The sequence below is a fragment of the Aulonocara stuartgranti genome (genome assembly GCF_965226115.1).
Source record: "Aulonocara stuartgranti genome assembly, chromosome: 23".
Classification (NCBI taxonomy): domain Eukaryota; kingdom Metazoa; phylum Chordata; class Actinopteri; order Cichliformes; family Cichlidae; genus Aulonocara; species Aulonocara stuartgranti.
This window is the reverse complement of record NC_138958.1, coordinates 33,819,577-33,837,986: the sequence shown is the minus strand read 5'-3', so window position 1 is coordinate 33,837,986 and position 18,410 is coordinate 33,819,577. Positions and strand designations below refer to the sequence as shown.

The following is an 18,410-nucleotide window of genomic DNA, read 5'->3' as shown; positions in this document are numbered from 1 at the left end:
AAGTGACTTATATATATGTTTAACCTGACTAGCGAAAGACGGCGGTGGGTTTGAAAACAATTTGCCGGGAGTCCGGTGTTCTCACGGCTCTAGTTAGCCTTGCCCCCGCCTAGCTAACGAGCTAGTGGGTAACAGACGTCTCCGAAAACGTCGGAGCGCTTTTGAAAATATGTGGTGTCTTGATAAACTGAGCAGATATTTGAGGTTTACACAGCTACATTCTCGCCTGAAAATATGTTAAACGTTTATTTTGTGACCAAGAAAGAATAATAAGAGTAAAGTTAAAACTAACTAGCTGCCGCCATTGTTGACAACTGCGCTGGGCTGCGCTATGAATTCTGGGATTCTTCTTCGGGGTTTAACGGCAGCTGGCATCCTTGTACATGCAGTGCTGCCATCTTCTGTTTCAGTCCGTTATTACACTCTTAAATCCTACTACTCATTCCTGCGTCCTTTGTGATCTTACAAAGCTTCAAACGATGCGTCGACTATTAAATTAGTCGTCGACGATTTTAATAGTCGACATAATCGTGACTAGTCGACTAATCGTGGCAGCCCTACTTTAATGTAAATATTATTTTACATAATAGTGTTCAAAACTTTAGAGTGCACAGCCTGAAACTACACTGGAGGACAAAATACTACATTCTGCCCACCTATACTTCCCTAAATACTGAAAACAGCACCAAATGTGCATCAATCTGTGGTAGCAAATAGTCCTAACAATTGTTATAAACTACAGTCGACAACCGTTTCAGGAAATGAATGAAACAAAACAAAAACACTATAAACACACATTTGTCATTCAACAAGGGAAAACAAAGGCCAGTATACCAGCAACATATGGTGCTGAGTGTAATCTGAAGGCACCTAATTTATTATTTGTTTTTTCATAAATTACCCTACCCAAAGAATAAACACGATGTATAAAGCTGTGATGTTGTGCCTGTGTTCAGATATGGCTAATATGACCTGGTACATACACAAACACCAACTCCTGCACACTTCTCCACACTGGAACTGATGCTACAGCTGTTCAACCAACAATTTCTGACTTCATCAGTATGCCAAAAGGCCAGCTGCCACTTCTGGCTTAAAGTGTATTCAAAAGCAGTTTTCTAATGCCATAAGTCAAACTTCTAGGAGAGACACACGTCTGTCTAAACACAAAATTGCCTCTTCCTCTTTCAGTACCAGGAACCAAGTGGTCAGGTGAATGATAATGATTCAGAGAGAGATAATCAGAAAGCAGACATCTGACTGACAGAACAGGACGAGCTGGTTCTCCCAATGGAGCCGAGGGCTGGTTGTGTTGTAAAAGTTTCTACTGTCAACACCACTCACCTGAATGACTCTTTCTTAGACAACAGTGCCAGTATTAACCTCTGACACTAAAGGCTGCCATGACTCTACTGTTGTCAGTGATTAACCAGGCAAGGCACATGAAAGAGGTGTGTATCAGGATGAGTACACAAATATGACAGATGCCTCCAAAGTCATCTAACTGAGTCACATAGTCAAGTTTCAGGAGTAAATACAGCATTCAGGATAATCATTAAGTCTTAAAAGTGTTATAATATTGCAAATTACTAACTCTATGATAAATTGCATTATCATTGAAAGTTGAATTAGAGGCTATTATAAAGTTTAAACTATAGCTTAAATGCAGTACTGTGTGTTTTACTAGCATTTCATTGCAAATTAGGCAGTTGTTTCATGTATTAATTGTTTTTTACTGCTAATGTTTAAAAGGACTCCAACCAAATTCGAACAGTAGATTTTCCCTGACGCTCTTTGTTGCCTCTAACAGCATGTGGTCTGATTTCAATGTCAAGGACTTGAGTCAAATTTTCCATGAAAATCCAAAGAATGTGACGTTTATGCTTATTCCCATTGCCTTACTCTGGCTCCCAGCACAACGATTCAACACAAGCTCCACATACAGACAACAAAACAAACACAAAGGCTGTGGCATCAGATAGAACTTAGCTAGTGACACCGTTAGTGAGAAAGCAAACTAGGTTTAGCCAACTAGCTGCTAGTTAGGCATTATGTAATTTGTGTGAATTTGCAGATAAGTTAGGTGAAATTGGCTATAAAATAGCTATATCTATGTAATAAAGCCCATCCTGGAATTTGGCCATCAGGGGAAAGCTGGTTAGCGTCAGCAGAGTGTTCGAGTCAAACTGTTTGGTTTTCAGGACCAAAACCTGATGCCCGAGTCATCTTTCTGGCTAACGGACAGTTGTAGCTTAAGGGTCAGAAAAAGGAAGTTAATGTGGAAGAGATTTAAAAACAAAACAAAACTAAAACTGAAATAAATAAATGAAAATTTTATCCTGAAGACCACCAAATGACATAAGCTGTTGTTGGACAAAACTATTTAGAGTTAGAGACCTATAGTTCTCTGTAGTGACCTCACTCCTGAGTTTATAATCATTTTGTAAATCTTGCTTAAATTGTTTTTCAGAATGGATCTGGAATGGATGTTCTTTGGGTAATCACTTGTCAATTATAAGATGTTAGCCAAAAGAGGAGCACTTTCACAGTCAGAGCTGCACTTCTTCATCCTGTTTTTTTTTTTTTGTTTGTTTGTTTGTTTTTGTGTAAATAAAGATGAGGAAAGAGGAAACACTCATATCAAGGCTTCATAACTGGACATTGGGTGACATCACAGTAGCTACGTTTTTGAATCTTTTATACTGTCTCTGGGCTAATGTGTGGCTCGTTCTCATACCTCAGCTGGTCATCTTCAACAAGCTGTTGCCATGCTATCACTGTGACTAGCAAAGTCATATATGAGTTGAAATGGCAGTTGGGGATGTAAATGATGTAAAGTCATAAAGCTAAATAGTATCGACTTTTCACATTGAAAGCCAACATGGGGGCAGTCAGTCAGCCAGCTAGATGTAACTTAGCTACATAGCAAGTGCCTACCTGGTTGCTTCATCCAAGTCAACCTTGTTCTTTTACTGATACTTAATATACACACAGCTGGTCTCCTAGCTTTTGGAAAAATACATGAATAATAATCAAAGGCAGACTTGAGTGTGTCCACCGTTTTGGCCAATAAAGGTTTGAACGAACTGCCCGCAAAGACCACTTCACTTAGCAGCCATGGGTGTTATTAATAAATTAATAAGAGCTCCTTTAAGATCAGGCTTCCTACACCATTTCATAAAGGAGCGCAAAGCTTTTGCAGAGCTCACTGAATAAAAACAAGGGCAGAGCACCGTCTGCCCTTCAAACCGTTTAAGATTTTCTAATGACCTGCAGAAGCCCTGAAAACAAGGAAACTGTTTCGCTACTTTGCAATGAGAAAGAGTTGGGAAGAGAAAATTGTGATAAGAGGCCGGTCGTAGTTGACCACTTGGTGGGACACAGTGTGGCTGGTCTCAGAGCTCAGACAAGAGTCAAGCCTCAGAAAGAGACATTCCTTGACCAATTTAGACCATGTGACTAAAGGCTAGACAACCCACACACCCACACACAGACCATATCATTAAAATGGTCTGCCCCATACTGTGTAGATCTCCCTAGTGTTGATTTAACAGGCTCTGGGCTTCAGAGGTGTCCTTGTCAAATAGCATTAGTATGAATGCAAAGCTCCAGTGTATCCCAGCATTGTAACAAGATCAACAATGATTCAATTCACCTGTACGTGCACATGTATATCATATATATTAGAATGCATCTCTCGCCACATCTCTTTTGCTTCATGCAGACATAAAGATTAGCTCAGTGGACTCTGGCTGAAAGCCAGGCTCGAATGAAATGATCCTTCCCTGCAATATAATGCTCAGTCAATGCAAAGAAAAAGTCCTGCTAGAGCAAATGTAATGTATATGCTCACTTTTTCACAGGTGACTGCAACAATCTCAGAGACCCCAGGCACCCAGCTCGCTGGTATTAAACACTCTGTGTGTGTCAGCATTCAAATGCTTTACTTCTCAGGATGAGGATTATTGGATGTCGTAATCTAAAAATAAGTGTAACAGCTTCACAGCCCTCCACACTTCTCAGAGGGCTATGCACGGTGCGTTATTGTGAGGGATTACTGTGGGAGGTAGGTAGTGTGACTGCAGCCAGGCTCACGTGAGGAGCGGCTCAGGCAGCCCGTTTTGATTGGATGGCAGGATGCGCGCATGCTTTATCACAGGGTGAATTAAATCTTGCCAAGAGCTGACTCAAAGGGTGCTGTCTCTACTCTGGCGTGCCTTCATTCATCTCTACTGGTAAAGTAAGGGAGCATTAACAACATATCACGACCATGATACATTTAAGAATGCATCCTCGCTGGGGTTGAATTTAACATTCATTAGAAACCACATCCACCTGACGTTATGACAAAATTTGTCCTCAGTGAATTAATTATTCATTTATAAACATAATGTGTCTCGCTGCAATAATTCCTTCAGGATCTACAAGCAATTTCATTAGTCTGCCTTTTACCGCAATGCACTAATTGTCTTTGCCTTCAACCTGTCTGTCAGCACAGGCTGTACTTTCTCATAACCACAGCCTGTCAGAGCAAATGGGCTTAATCTGTTGCTAGACTTCAAAAAACATAAATAGCATGAGTGAATAACCCCCCCCCTGGCAATTGCCAGGGAGGAAATGCCCTCACTCGGTCCATTACTTCACACGAATGACATTTCCACAGGGGAAGTGTGTGTGGAAAAGGAGAAACCTTACCTTGGTGCAGTAGAGCATCCAGACTTCATACAGTCTCTCGTTGGATGCCATGGTGCCAGTGAGGGGCACCCTCGGGCTGCGGTGTCCACAGAGGTCACTTCCCTGGTTGCTTCATGGTTCCCCGTCATGAGCTAAACGGCTTCATTGCTCATGACTTACCAACTCTGACAAAGGTGTGATAGTCCTTTTAAAAAGAGTGGGGAAAGCTGTGCAACGTGTTGAGGCAACAGCCTGATAGAGGGAGACTTTTAAAAAATATATTCCATGGCAAAGGAGAAATGTGAAGCCCCCGGAGTGCAATAGCTGGAATTTCTGGAGCAGCTGGGCCTCGACTCCCACTTTTTTTCCCCTCCCGGTTCTTCTTCTTGGAGGTATTCCCAGCAGCGTTTGCGCTATGAAGGATAACAACACAGACAATTGCATATGATGGAGGCGGATGTTTGGTCACTGTAAGCCAAATGGCAAGGCTATCGACCGCAAGCAACAAAATACTTTCAGTAACGTTACTCCCTGTGTACTTTGAGCAGCCCAGCTGGCTCCGAGCTCAGATGTACTGTGGCGGTCAACTACGCGACAAAACACATACATATACACATGCCTATTTTCTACTGTGTGCTCTTCTGATAAGCTGAATAACTAGCGTATTCCGTACAGTCTCTTCGGCCACCCTGGGCAAACACTGCTGTGTAGTTAACCTTACCTGACCAAGCTCGCTATAAGCTAGCTGTCTGTCAAAAAAAAGAAGCCTTTTTCTATTTTTTAAGCCACCATTTCTCCTCCTCCTCATGTGACACAAACGCTTCATCCGCCAATGCCTGCCCGGCTACAGAGGGTTCACATGAAAGTAATAAACCGATAAAAACACCAGAAATAAAAATAGACCTATCGATAACTTGCAGATCGCTCACCTGTGCAAAGAAAAGACCAACTGTCACTGACACCGTTTCCAGGGTAGTTGGTTTTACGTCCAGCGTCCGACAACAAGGACGCACAGCGACTTCCTGTGGACTAACGCTTTGACTTATTTCAAAAATAAGAGTCGACTGATTTCTATAAAATAAACATATTTTATTTAGCTCCAAAATTTGGAAAACACCGGTGTTACAGCTGCCAAAACTGTAAACACCTTCATAATCAAAATGTCATAAATAAAGTAGAATACTTTAATGAAACTAAAATAATTACACATAAAAAGCTAAATATAACACTATAAGGAGCTTATTAAGTTTATATGATGTTTATTTCAAGGGAGCCACAATTTTACTCTCCCTAAATGGAGGGTTGTGGTCTATCTTGCTGTCATAGTAGGCATATAGTACCATTTAGGAAAGTGTAATGGTTCGAAATAACAACATGTTCCTATAGTTATAAGAACTAAAGACATGCCTAATATGTAGTCCAAAGCAAAAGCAAGTGTAAAAAGGAATATTGTAATATTGTACTTTTATTAAACTAGACTTTACTTCTCAGTACTTCATATACTGTGTACAGTATAACAAGCGTAAAAGGGGATTTTAATTTGGTGGGGGAACCGGATAAACAAGAGACTGCAGCGTCTAGCACGAAAATACAAAAACGAGCCACTCGAAGGCGTTCATGAAGGCAAGGGTGTGTTTTTTTTACTTATCGTTTAAAAATGAAGCTGTTAAACAGTGACGAAATATGCTTCTGATGTATATGACACTATTCAGAGTATTTGCGACAGTTTTCACTCACTTACGTTGTCGATGTGGACCTACGTGGTTGCTAGGGGTTGGGTTACGGTCTGTTTGTTTTGATATTCTATTGCCGCCCAGTGGAGCAGAGAAAAACTACAATTTTCAGACCTCTAGAAATGGTCATATGCAGAAAGAATTAATATTGCCGCTACTACTACTACTACTACTACTAATAATAATAATAATAATAGTAATAGTAGTAATAGCAATAATAATTGATGTTCCTTCTGTCACTTAAATGCGTCGTGGGGGGTTAATGAGTGAAATAAGTATTGGCTACCCAAGCAAAAATGAGTTATTATTGGAGGAGAAATCCTTGTTAGCAAGCACAACTCTAAGACGTTTCTTGTAGTTGGTCGCCATGTTTGGACACATCTCATGAGGGATTTTGGCCCACTCCTCTTTCCAGAAACTCTCTAAATCCTTTAGGTTTCCTGGCTGTCATAAACTTAAAGCTTTGGCTCTCTCCACAGAAAATTCTGCATGACTGAGGTCAGGCCTGAGGCCACTCCATGACCCTAATGTGCTTCTTTAGCCACTCCTTTGTGGCCTTGGAGGTATGTTTTAGGTCATTGTCATGCTGGCTGAGGGAAGGAGGTATTCATCCAAGATTAAAGAGTACATGGCTCCGTCCATTTTTCCCTCAATGGATTGAAGCTGTACTGTACCCTTAGAAGAAAAACAGCCACAAAGCATAATATTTCCATTTCCGTGCTTGACTGTGGGAATGGTGTTTCTTGAATCATAGTCACCATTTTGCTTCCTCCAAGCATTTTGGTTTTGTCTGACCACTGATCATCTTCCCACCAAGCTTCTTGCTGATGGCCTTGTAGCCCATTCCAGCCTTGTGGAGAACTACAATCTCGGCCTTGACATCCTTTGACAGCCCTTTGTGCTTGCCCGTGGTGGTGGAGAGGTTGGAATGGAAAAATGGATCCTGTGGACAGATTTGCTTAATACAGTGGTTCCCAAACTTTTTTTGCTAGGCCCCCCTTTGTTTTACAATAAAAATGTTCGCGCCCCCCCCCCAAACACATCCTCCAACCACACACACCCATATTTTGCTCCATTGCGGTTTATTTCACAACTTAAACATTTAGCAAACAATTAAGCAAATACAAGTAATCTGCAATAAATTACAGGTAGTAAGAAAGTAAACTACTAACTCTTTTACGCTACGTCCACACCTACACGGGTATTTTTGAAAACGCAGCTGTTTCGTCCACACGTAAACGGCGTTTCCAATCACCGAAAACGGAGATTTTTTTTAAAACTCCACGTGGACGAGGAATACAGAGTTGGTCACCAAAGGTATGTGCCTTTTTTCACGTCACGCTGTGCGCCACGTTATTGTTTACATGAGATGAATTGCAGAATGGCAGATAGAGACAAAATACTGTTACTGTTAATCTGACTATCTGCAGGTTTTACACACTTACATATACACACGCAGTTACTGTCCCTCCATTTAGAAAGGCAGAGGCGTCACGGTGTAATTATTTTAAGCGTAGTTGTTTTTTTTCCTGTGTAATAATATTCAACATTGCTATAATACATTTTTCAAAAAATGCCTCTCTGTGCAAGATGGGTTTAAAAACAAACAACTGTGGGATAATGTTTGTCCCTGATTTGAAGCGAGGGAACAAATCGTGGCCGGATCAGCCTGATATGTCAGGAGTAGTTAGTCATTACAACAAGTGTTTGTGAACTAAAAATCAAGAATGTGGGATACTGTTTGTCCGTGATTTGAACAGCCCAGTGCTTCTCCCGATGAAGGGAAAACCAATTCTGCAGGGGAGACCTACCTTGGCACTTGTGTGCAGGTGAAGCCAAAGGGAAGATATGCTTCACCATATTTTCTAGTCTTTGGCTTAGAATGAAGTTGGTTTGGAAACATATTCAGCCATGCTTCATCTCCTGCTTTGCGTTTGCTTCTTACTTCTGTAGCAGGGGGGATACTCCCACTAGGTTTATATCTGGGACTCTCCACCATTTGACCTTAGAACTGAAGAAGCTTCTCGGATGAGAGGTGAAACGTCTTCAAGTAACTTAAAGAAGTCCAGACGCTTTTCTTTGCAAGCTCCTTTGACTACGATGACCTGGATGACTGAGAACCTTCACAGACTTCTGTAGCTTGTGCATTGCTGGGAGTCTCTTCCTGTTAAAAGGGAGTCCTTTCTCCTCACACTTGCCAAGCGTCCCTCCAAGATGATCAGCAGAACATCTATGAGACCTGTTGGAGTTCCCTCTAGTACCTACCTAACTTTGAGAGAGCATTGCATATAATAACAGACCACTTTGCTACTCAATTTTCTTGAAGTTTGAAAAATAACCATCTAAATTTATTTGTTAGTATTAAATATGTCTCTCACAACGTAATGCAGCATACTCACATTCAGAGTGTCGCATTCACCATACATTCATACAGTGCTTTATTCTATGACTTAAAGCACTTTATCTACCTAACATACACATAACATATTTTATAATCACCACTTAACCTAAGATGCATGTCTTTGGACTGTGGAAAGAAGCTGGAGTACTAAAAGAAAGCCATGCAGGCACAGGGAGAACATGCAGACTCCACACAGAAAGGCCGCAGCTGGTAGGTTTGACCCACCTGGGACCTTGTTGCTGTGAGGCAACAGTGCCAACCATCACACCACCAAAAGACAAAAACTGCAAAAAGATTTATGACCACAAGTTGGCAAAACATTCGGTATCATTTTATAACACATGTATATATAAGGCTCATACAGCTACCATATTTGATATGTACTGTAAGTCACAGTTTTCATACACAGTACACTTAATCACAGTTACAGAGAGATCACTGTATTCTAAATGCACGGTTCAGTAAAACAGAAAGGCATTATTGGAGAAGTGGTCATAGAGCACAGTAGAAATCTTCTTTCCATGATTGGGACAGGAAACTTTGTTTTTCTATTTCTACCTGTGGTTTCTAACTACTACATGGAACACTAGATATATTCTATTGCTCATGTATTCTATTGTTCATAGCACAGTCCCCCCCCCCTTTCCCCTCCCGATTTATGACAGGTTTTAAGGATACTATACAGGAACTCTATGTGCATATATGTTCAAGCCTACAGCAGGAATGTATTTACACAGCTGATTGTGGATGTGTTGTTTTGTTGTTCTGCTCTTTAAACAATGTAACCTGTGGTAAAACCAAAGAGTTTAATTTTTGAATATAAAAAAATATATATATATCTATCTATCTATCTATAGGGAATAACCAAGGCCTCAATTTAAGAACTTTTCTTAAAATTTGGTGTCAACAAAACATTTAATAAAGAGTTGCCATGAAACAAACTAGCTCGCTGCAGGCAAGCTAACTGGTATGCAGACTAATCTTTTTTTGGCTGTACAGTATTTTTTACGCTTTGGCAAAACAACCGTTAAAAGCTTGCCGGATTAGATATCAGCAGTTTCTGTTTGCATGAGTATAAAGGCAACTTCTACTGCCTTACTTTGTCACTGAAGAAAACTTGAACATTTCTAACACAGATGAATATATATGCACATATGTTTAAATCTCACGTAGTGTACCTTTCACTATTCACAGTCTAAAAACACAGTGCCTTAAAGTGGACCTATTTTGTTTTTTTCTATTCTTGGATTTGTATCATGTTAAAGTAATACCGTCATCCCAGGTTGTGAACACAGAGGAGTTAACGAAGGGCAGCCAGTCAGAACAAAATAGGCTTAAGTAGAATGGAAATGGTCAATTGTAGACACAACATGAACAGAGGAGTAGCACAAAAGCCCAGGATGAGACAAATAAGGGAGACTTTGAACTGTGAATCATGCAGTGGAACTCTATGGAGCTGTAAAAGAGCATAATAGGTCCACTTTAAAGAAAATTCAACACAAACATGATATCTTACAAAAAGTGGTTACTATTAAGAAATAACTTCTTGGTTATACCAGAGTCACCCACCTGAAAGAAAAAATGCAAACATGGATATAACATTTAAAAAACAACAAAATGCTCACAAACATATGCACAACTGTTAACAGGGGGGGCTTTTATCTCAGAGGAAGTGCGTGATTATTAGCAAGCAACTTGTTTTTTTCTTATTCCTTTCGCTCGCTGACGGCCCATTATTATCGTTACTATAAAATCAGAGCAGCTTCTTTGTTCCAGCACTTTCACAATTGCCTCACCACTCTGTGACCCAAAAAGTCACCTTCAAAAAGCATAAAAAAAAGCTACAAAAACAATTTAAAAAGGCTCAGAGAGTTGGGTTAATAATAAAAATTAAAAGCACAGTAGAATTTGGCCTCATTGCTTTTCTTTGATTGTCTTGTGTTTGGCTTGCTAGTCAATGGAAGTGTAGATGCTGCAGTTAGGAGAAATCCCAAACGGCCTCAGTGGAGTCGGCGGTGGCTGACGCTGGAGTGTGACAGGAAGGGGTGGGGGGGCTGGATACTGGAGGGTCCTCAGGACTGGCGAGGGGCACTGCTGGGTACATGAGACTGAGGAAGGAGTCACTGGTGTGCCTCTTCACCTGTAACAGAACAGAAAGTCCCTGCTCAAACATAAAGTTTTCAAAATAAAAGCCTACTCTTTTAAATTTATTGCCTTTGTTCTGTTTTTGGAGTTTTGCCTTCAAAGAAGACGTCCGACTGAAGGAACCCACCTGCTTGAAGAAGGCGTGGGTCAGCAGCTCAGATGCTGATGGCCTTTGGAAGACAAACAGAACCAACACCAGCATTAAAGTCTGTGTGTCTGTGCTGTAGGTGAATGTGGTTGTATTTCTTTTTAATTCCATCTGACTGCTGATTCACTGAAATCACCTGCGCTCAGGCTGCTGCTGCAGACACAGCTGGACCAGGTTGTGGAGGGTGGCAGAGTGGTTTTTGGGTCCGGGGCTTTGAGGTCGGTCCGTGGGAGGAGCAGTGGTGCTGTGCGTCAGGCTCCCCGTGGCCACACTCTCCCCAATGCCGGAGTCCACCCCAGAGCGCGACACCTTCAAACCCCCCAGCTCTCCAAGCGGGAAGGGAGCCACGTCCAGCAGGCAGCAGTGGGAACCGCGCAGCTTCTGAAGCAGCATCTGAGTGGCAAGATTCACACACTGACACAAACTATAGACAACGATGTGTAGCTACACATTCTTCTAGAGCAGTTTGGGTATAGCTGATTACCTGAGTGGGTGGCATGTCCTGGAAAGGCACCCTGCCGCTGACTAGCTCACAGGCCACAATGCCCAAACTGTAGATGTCTGACTTGACTCCATAACCGTGCAGGTCCTACTGAGGACAACACCAAAGAGGAGACGTATAACAGGCTAAATTTTAGTTAAAAAAACAAACAAAACAAAAGCGAAAGAAAAAACAAACAAACATAATTTTTGATGATGTTTTTGATCCAGTATTTGGTCCTCTAAATACTGTCATCTAGCACAGAACCTTCAACCATCCTACTGATCAGCCAATAGAACAAAACTCGGCTTAAATGGAGATGGAATTAAAAAAAAGAGCATGTGTGTAGGGTGAGGAGCCCTCTTACACACACATACACGTTTGTTTGGCTATTGTTGTGGGGACTTTATATGTAGCCACTTTGACTTTGACCACTGGACTATCTTGGTGTTTAGAAAACAAGCGAGGAACTCACTGATGAAGTGGCATGCTCACCTGTCCTAGGGAACATCTGCAAATTTTAGCTAATAAAACATATGTTTACAGTCTTCCCAAAGTGCTGCACTAGTAAGATCTGATATCCTTGTGTTGGTGTTGTTTCTGCATCATCATTGGTCATTTTAACTGACCAATCATGTTGTCTGACTATTCAGTTAGGATTAGCCAAGAAGTTAGCTAATGCTATTAAAAACCCAACCGCTCGTGGCAGATGGCCCCGCCCCTCCCTGAGCCTGGTTCTGCTGGAGGTTTCTTCCTGTTAAAAGTTTTTCCTTCCCACTGTCGCCAAAGTGCTTGCTCATAGGGGGTCATATGATCGGTTTTTCTCTCTATGTATTATTGTAGGGTCTACCTTACAATATAAAGCGCCCTGAGGTGACTGTTGTTGTAAGTTGGCACTGTATAAATAAAATTGAACTGAATTGAAAAGCCATCATTAGCAAACCTACATGAATAACCTAAATTTGGCTAACAGGAACCTAACTTGATAATATTTGTATCATATTGTATAAACTAATAAAGAAAACACCAGAAATCATTTGTTCCAGAAGAGAATTTTCTATAAACAAAGGCTCCATACAATCGTATTGGTCAGATGCAACGTTTAACAACACCAACATAGAGACATGAGATAGTTTCACTGACTATTGAATTATTTTAAAGTATGAATCATGCAAGGTATGGCAGAGCAAAAATCTGGGGAGCTGGGGATGTGCAGAATTCACTTTGAAGGGGAAGCATGACACCGACCTGTCGCAGTAGTTCAGGGCTGAGCCAGGGCAGCAGTGCCGGGCTGTGGTGGGGCATGTCGAACACGGTCCTCATCCTCTTGCCCTCACGCATCATACTGTAAACACTGTGGAGCCCTGAGAGGTAAACACGCCCCTCCCCTGACAGCAAGATATGACTGGCCTTCACCCCTCTGAGAGGACAGATACAGGTGTAAAAAATACACATTACAAAAGATACAAATACTCTTCCCCTTCTAACACATATGTTGTCTTATAGATTAGCTTTATAGTGTCTTGTACATTCCACTGACCGGTGAATGTAGCCCATCCGGTGCAGGTATTCCAATGCTTTGAGCACACCGTACAGCAGGTACGCTATCAAGGATTCACTCATTCCATCTGGGAAATATGTCCTCAGTAAAGTATCTGCAGAACCTGCACAGCAAAGCAGAGGGAAGAGACCAGTCGAACAGCTAATTATGGAGCTAGTGCTAGAATTATAAAAATCACAGCACAGGAAAAATAAAAAAAGCCATGAAAGCTTCTACATTAGGATAAAAAGCTGTGGATGTGTGGTTGTGGCTGACCGTAGGCCATGAGCGGTGTCAGGACCCACAGCTGGCAGCAGGAGCTGAAAACCAGGCGAGAAGTCAGCAGGTTGGGGTGACGGAAGAGACGGGACAGCAGTACCTCATTCTGGGATTTAATATAGAAATATCCAGTGGATAAAGACACGTGTACAACCGCGTATATCTCAAATACATGACAGCATGTAGGGCTGCAATCACCATGAGCTGCAGAAGCTCCTCCTCGGTGCACTCGTCCAGGTTGGTCTGTTTGACGGCCACCAGCTGGCCAGTAGGGATGTGGCGAGCCATGTTCACCTGGCTCAGATTATTGAAGCCCCGTCCTGTGACACGGTGAGTTGGCATGAAGTGAATTGCACTGCAATTTTTTTAAAGATCTTTAACTCATTTTTATGCTTGGATGTGTGTCCTTACCCAGCTCTGACAGTAGCTGGTAGTGGGCCGGCTCGGCCGACAACCCTGTGATGTCATCGCCACCCGCTGGGCCCTGCAGAGTGTACTCAGAACCGTCACAGCTCTGCAGAGACGTACACACAAACAAGGCCAGCAGAACAGAAAACAAACATGATTCAGGAGAGAGCATACACAGATTAAAATGTACAGGAAATCATCTGCGACCTTCATCAGTCCTGACTGTCTTCATATTTGGCTCCTCACTCTCAACACTATATGCTGTTTCTGTCATAACTCGTGCAAAGTCTAAGGTTTTTTTTGGCAAATGGCTTTTCAAATAGTGCAGAGGTGCCACTATGTATTTAAGAGGTTAAGAAAAGTCATGCAATACACAAATTCCCCAAATAAATCATTAGTGTTTATAAGCACAAATGTGTATATGTTGCTAACAAAATTAGTTTGTTGAAGATTTTATAAACTTGCGAGTCTTATTAACCTTACGGACATGTAATCGACACAGACTGTATCCTGTTCTCTGGTGCTTATGAAGCAGTGTTGGTGCTGAAATGTGGAACAAGCCTGATGGAAAGACTAAAAAGCTTTTTGACCGAACCATTTTATCCTGAAGAGTCTGACTTTGAGTGTCTCTTCATATCTAAGGTATTTAAATCACTGTGATAGTCCATCAATATACAAAAAACAGCAGACTAAAATACTAAAGAGAGGAATCCCTGGAAGTATGTCTGTTCTGTTTCAGATGACATCAGAGTTTAAGCACTGAATAAAATCTACCTTTGTTGATACTAGCATGCCTAAACAGCTATGCGAGAGAAGATAAATAAGGCCCGAGGGTGTAAAGTCTCTGAATAACAACAGAAGTGTATGAGGTCAGCAGGGACGGAACAATGGTTTATCCTGGAACACCACAGCTAAAGACATCAAGTACATGTTGTGTAGTAAAAAATGCAACAATTGCTTTGAAAAAATAGAGCAAATCAAAGTCAGTCTTCACAATTTACAACATTCATTACTTTGTAATATTTGAAAGCATCTCTTCTGCAAAAAAGAATCATCATTATTCTGTTATTTTCACTTTTTCCTAATTATTTCATTTAAATGTAAATTAAATGCAACAATTGCCTGATTCAAGCAATCCCATCTTTGCATACAACTAAATATCTGTAAGGTTTTAAAAGGAATGCAGTCGAGCCCAGAGCAGAAGGAAACATTCATTTACATATTTGACGAGTCTCAAATATGTTTACCGTGAACACAGCACCGATGTGTTCACTGAACATTTTCCCACTAATTTCTGTACTGACTGCACTGAAATTGTTCCAGTTGTGTTCACAAACTGGAAGCAAGCAGCTAATGTAAAATAATACCAATGGGCAGGATTTCCTCCTGTCCTCCTCCATTTGTTGAGCCACCAGCTGCCACTTAACCCTACAATCTTCTCCAGCTACAACCTCAAAGGAGATGAAGTGTCACAGTGACATTGGGTTTCTATTTTGCTCCACACTGTGTGAGGTGGCTGCCAGCAGGTGGCGCTGTAACACAGAGAGGAACAAAGGGGAGGGAGTGAGGGGAGGATGCTTGGGAGTATTAGTGATGCAGAGGCTTTCTGGGGATGTCTGTTTCACAGAGACACTTGTGTATGTCTTGGACGGATTTCAGGGATACACACTCCACCCCAGGATTTACTCTGCATCAGCAAGAGGAAGTGATATCACACATTAGCTGTACATTCATAATTATTATTAAGTTGCTAATAATGTATATATTAAATATAAAGTACTCAATATAGAAGAAAGCATCTAGACTGGAAAATTTTAATGTTTTTGGTGAAGGGGTGGGGGAAGGAGCTTTGGAGTAAAGTCTGATGATGTCATAGTAACGCCCCAAAACCTGAGGGTATAATATAGCAGAGCATTCAAAATGTAAGAAAAAAAAGTTGCATCATGGGAATCGTAGGATGCTAATTTATTGGAGCCTCAGGTATTATTATTAGAATTAAAGGGAACCTATTAAGCTACATATTGATTCACCAATGAATGACCACATTAAATACGGTCTAATGAAGTTTCTAATAATGTGGTGAGTGCATGCACACTTATCAGTGTATTTTTGGCCGTCTAGGAGGCACAAATCTTCAGACTGCTGTAAATGCTGAATAAAAATTTAAGTCAATCATATGTAAATTTAGGCTGTTATAATTGGCATAATTACTAGCTTGGTATACAAATATTTGAAGTGTTGTATAATGTGGTGTAGGGACTTGTACTGCACACTTGTACTGTTCTGCAGGTCTAGTCAGTCTAAACATATTAATGTAGTCCTAAAGCAACCTGTTTTATATATATATATATATATATATATATATATATATATATATATATATATATATATATATATATATATATATATATATATATATATATATATATATATATATATATTCTACAACGATAATTACATTGAGACCTAATTTTTCTAATCTAATCTTTCATTTTAATTTCAAACTTCAAAGAGAAAAAAAATGATAGGTCATAATAAGTGGGGCAGGGATAGCTCAGTAGGTAAAGTGGTCGCCCCATGATCGGAAGGTCGGCGGTTCGAATCCACTTAACGGCTACCCTGAGGTACGTACCCCTGAGCAAGGTACCGTCCCTACACACTGCTCCCCGGGTGCCTGCTTAGTGGGCTGCCCACTGCTTCACTGAGTGAATGGGTCAAATGCAGAGAAAAACAAGTAATTTCCCCATGGGGATCAATAAAGTATCCATTATTATTATTATTAATAGGTCATCTTTAAAATGATTTCATTCTCTTTTAAAACTGTCTTTAACAAGACTGAGTAAGTAATAAGCAGCTCCAGACAGGTGACAAATGATAATACGATGAAAGAGCATCAGTGTGACGCCTGTCTCCATGCTGACAGAGTCTTGGCTACTGACCAGGAACTGGTGGCTGATGTCCTCATAGCGCTCCTCTATGTCCATGGGCTGGACCTGAGCGTGGGAGATGCAGGAACAGTCCTAGTGAAGGAGGGGGAGGAGGAGCACATGTGAGACATGCTCTAAAGGAAGAGGAGGAGGAGGAGGGGGGTGGAAAGTGTAGGGTGATGTGCTGCCAGGCAGCACGGGGGATTGGATAGGGTCAGAGTGAAATGAGGCAGAGAAGCAAGCACAGGGGAAGTAGAGGCCATGGAGGCACTCTCACCGGGGCTTTTATCGTAAATGGTGAATGGAGAAAGAGAGTTAGAGTGATGGTAACAGGCAGCAAAGAGGCAGCTTATGTGTCCCAAAAGAGTGAGAGAAGAGCTGCATACATAATCAGATGCACCATTTAGATGTGAGGGATGTGCACAGGTAGCCAGTATTAATATCTAACCTTCTCAGATTTACATGTATAATAACAGGCTGACTGCTCGTGTTACTCACAAACTAACAAAAAACTGATTTGAAATCGGCTGATGCCAAATGCATTTCTGAATGTCTATACATTAGACTGATTGAACTCAGAATGTCCCAGCACCGGCTTGAGACAACTGATTCGTGACTATACAAGTAACAAGGTACCCATTCAGCTACACCAGAGGGCATCAACCAAGCAAAACCACATGCAGAGCGATATTCTTACCAAGAAAGACATGGAGTCCTTTTGGCGATGGCAAAACCACAGACTCGGGCATTCATCCGCTCGCAGGCTGCAGGAGACCGATCGCGATGGAGAGAGAGCAGCAATGTAATGTGAGACACACCGAGAATCTCCCCCCCACCACCCCACACCTCCACTAGACTAGAAAGCAGCCAGCAGCAGCATTACATCCAGCCTCGGCCATTCATCCATCCAGGCTGCAGCTTACCTGGCTGCATCAGCTGATGGAAATGGAAAGAGTGTCCCCGTTCAGGAGAGTCGCTGTTTTAGCTTTGGGGAAAACTGAGGGCTGGGGGTGATCCTGGAAAACAGAGTGCTCTGTTATTAACGTCTTTGTTTATAGTTCTTTCTTTCTTTCTTTTTTAAAGGTCGTCCTCATGTCATATTTCGCAATCAAACTCATCCCCACTTCAAGGTTACATTCACTGCAGCCATTTCAGTAAAAGCAGTGGATGATTATTATTCTATTGTCGTCCATTAATTAATATGCATGTTAAGCTAACTGTCACATTTTAGCTAGATAATTAGTTGTTGCACGGATTAAATATTAAATTATTAAATATCAGGACATTTATGGGAGCTTTTGTTTTGGTAGCGAAGAACATTCATACAATATATATATTTGGCTGGTTGAGCATTAAAGTAAAACCTGGCAGTTATATGAGAAAAGAAACGGAGCAGCTTACCTTCACCCCACAGCAGCTCCGCGCTTTCACATAAACAAAGCAAAAACACCAAGGACACCCCGCTATGCTGAAAGACTTAGCGTTTACAGCTCACACCGCTCCTTCATTTTGTATAACTTTATGGGAAAAGTAACGAGTTTTACTGTCAATGACAAACCGCAAAATAAGCCACAGCGAAAATGTTTTGAAAGGACTTTTAATTTGACACAGACTGCTGACGCTGAATAAAGACGTCATTAGGCTTTCTGTCGCCACTTGATGACCGCTTGTTGC

The 18,410-nt window shown here is 41.4% G+C and overlaps 2 protein-coding genes across 5 annotated transcripts in view; both read right to left on the bottom strand.

The window, feature by feature from the left end:
• Positions 1–5,681, bottom strand: part of nbeal1 (neurobeachin-like 1) — a 63,692-nt gene extending 58,011 nt beyond the window's left edge. For 3 of the 4 annotated variants that reach the window (XM_082525704.1, XM_082525705.1, XM_082525702.1), the window contains exons 1-2: positions 5,604–5,681; positions 4,696–5,087 (exon numbers count right to left, since the gene is read on the bottom strand). In XM_082525704.1, the coding sequence (XP_082381830.1) occupies positions 4,696–4,746 (51 nt within the window). In that variant the 5' untranslated portion in view covers positions 4,747–5,087; positions 5,604–5,681. The other variant, XM_082525703.1, reaches the window with a different exon arrangement.
• Positions 5,682–9,650: 3,969 nt separating this feature from the next.
• stradb (STE20 related adaptor beta) lies at positions 9,651–18,368 on the bottom strand. The gene is given in 14 exon segments (XM_082524467.1): positions 9,651–10,860; positions 10,862–10,948; positions 11,081–11,123; positions 11,238–11,494; positions 11,586–11,690; positions 12,831–13,002; positions 13,123–13,246; positions 13,399–13,507; positions 13,600–13,721; positions 13,813–13,915; positions 16,749–16,829; positions 17,434–17,500; positions 17,660–17,752; positions 18,138–18,368. Coding segments are annotated over 12 exon segments (1,317 nt in total). The 5' UTR covers positions 17,446–17,500; positions 17,660–17,752; positions 18,138–18,368; the 3' UTR covers positions 9,651–10,758.
• Between the last annotated feature and the right edge of the window lie 42 nt (positions 18,369–18,410).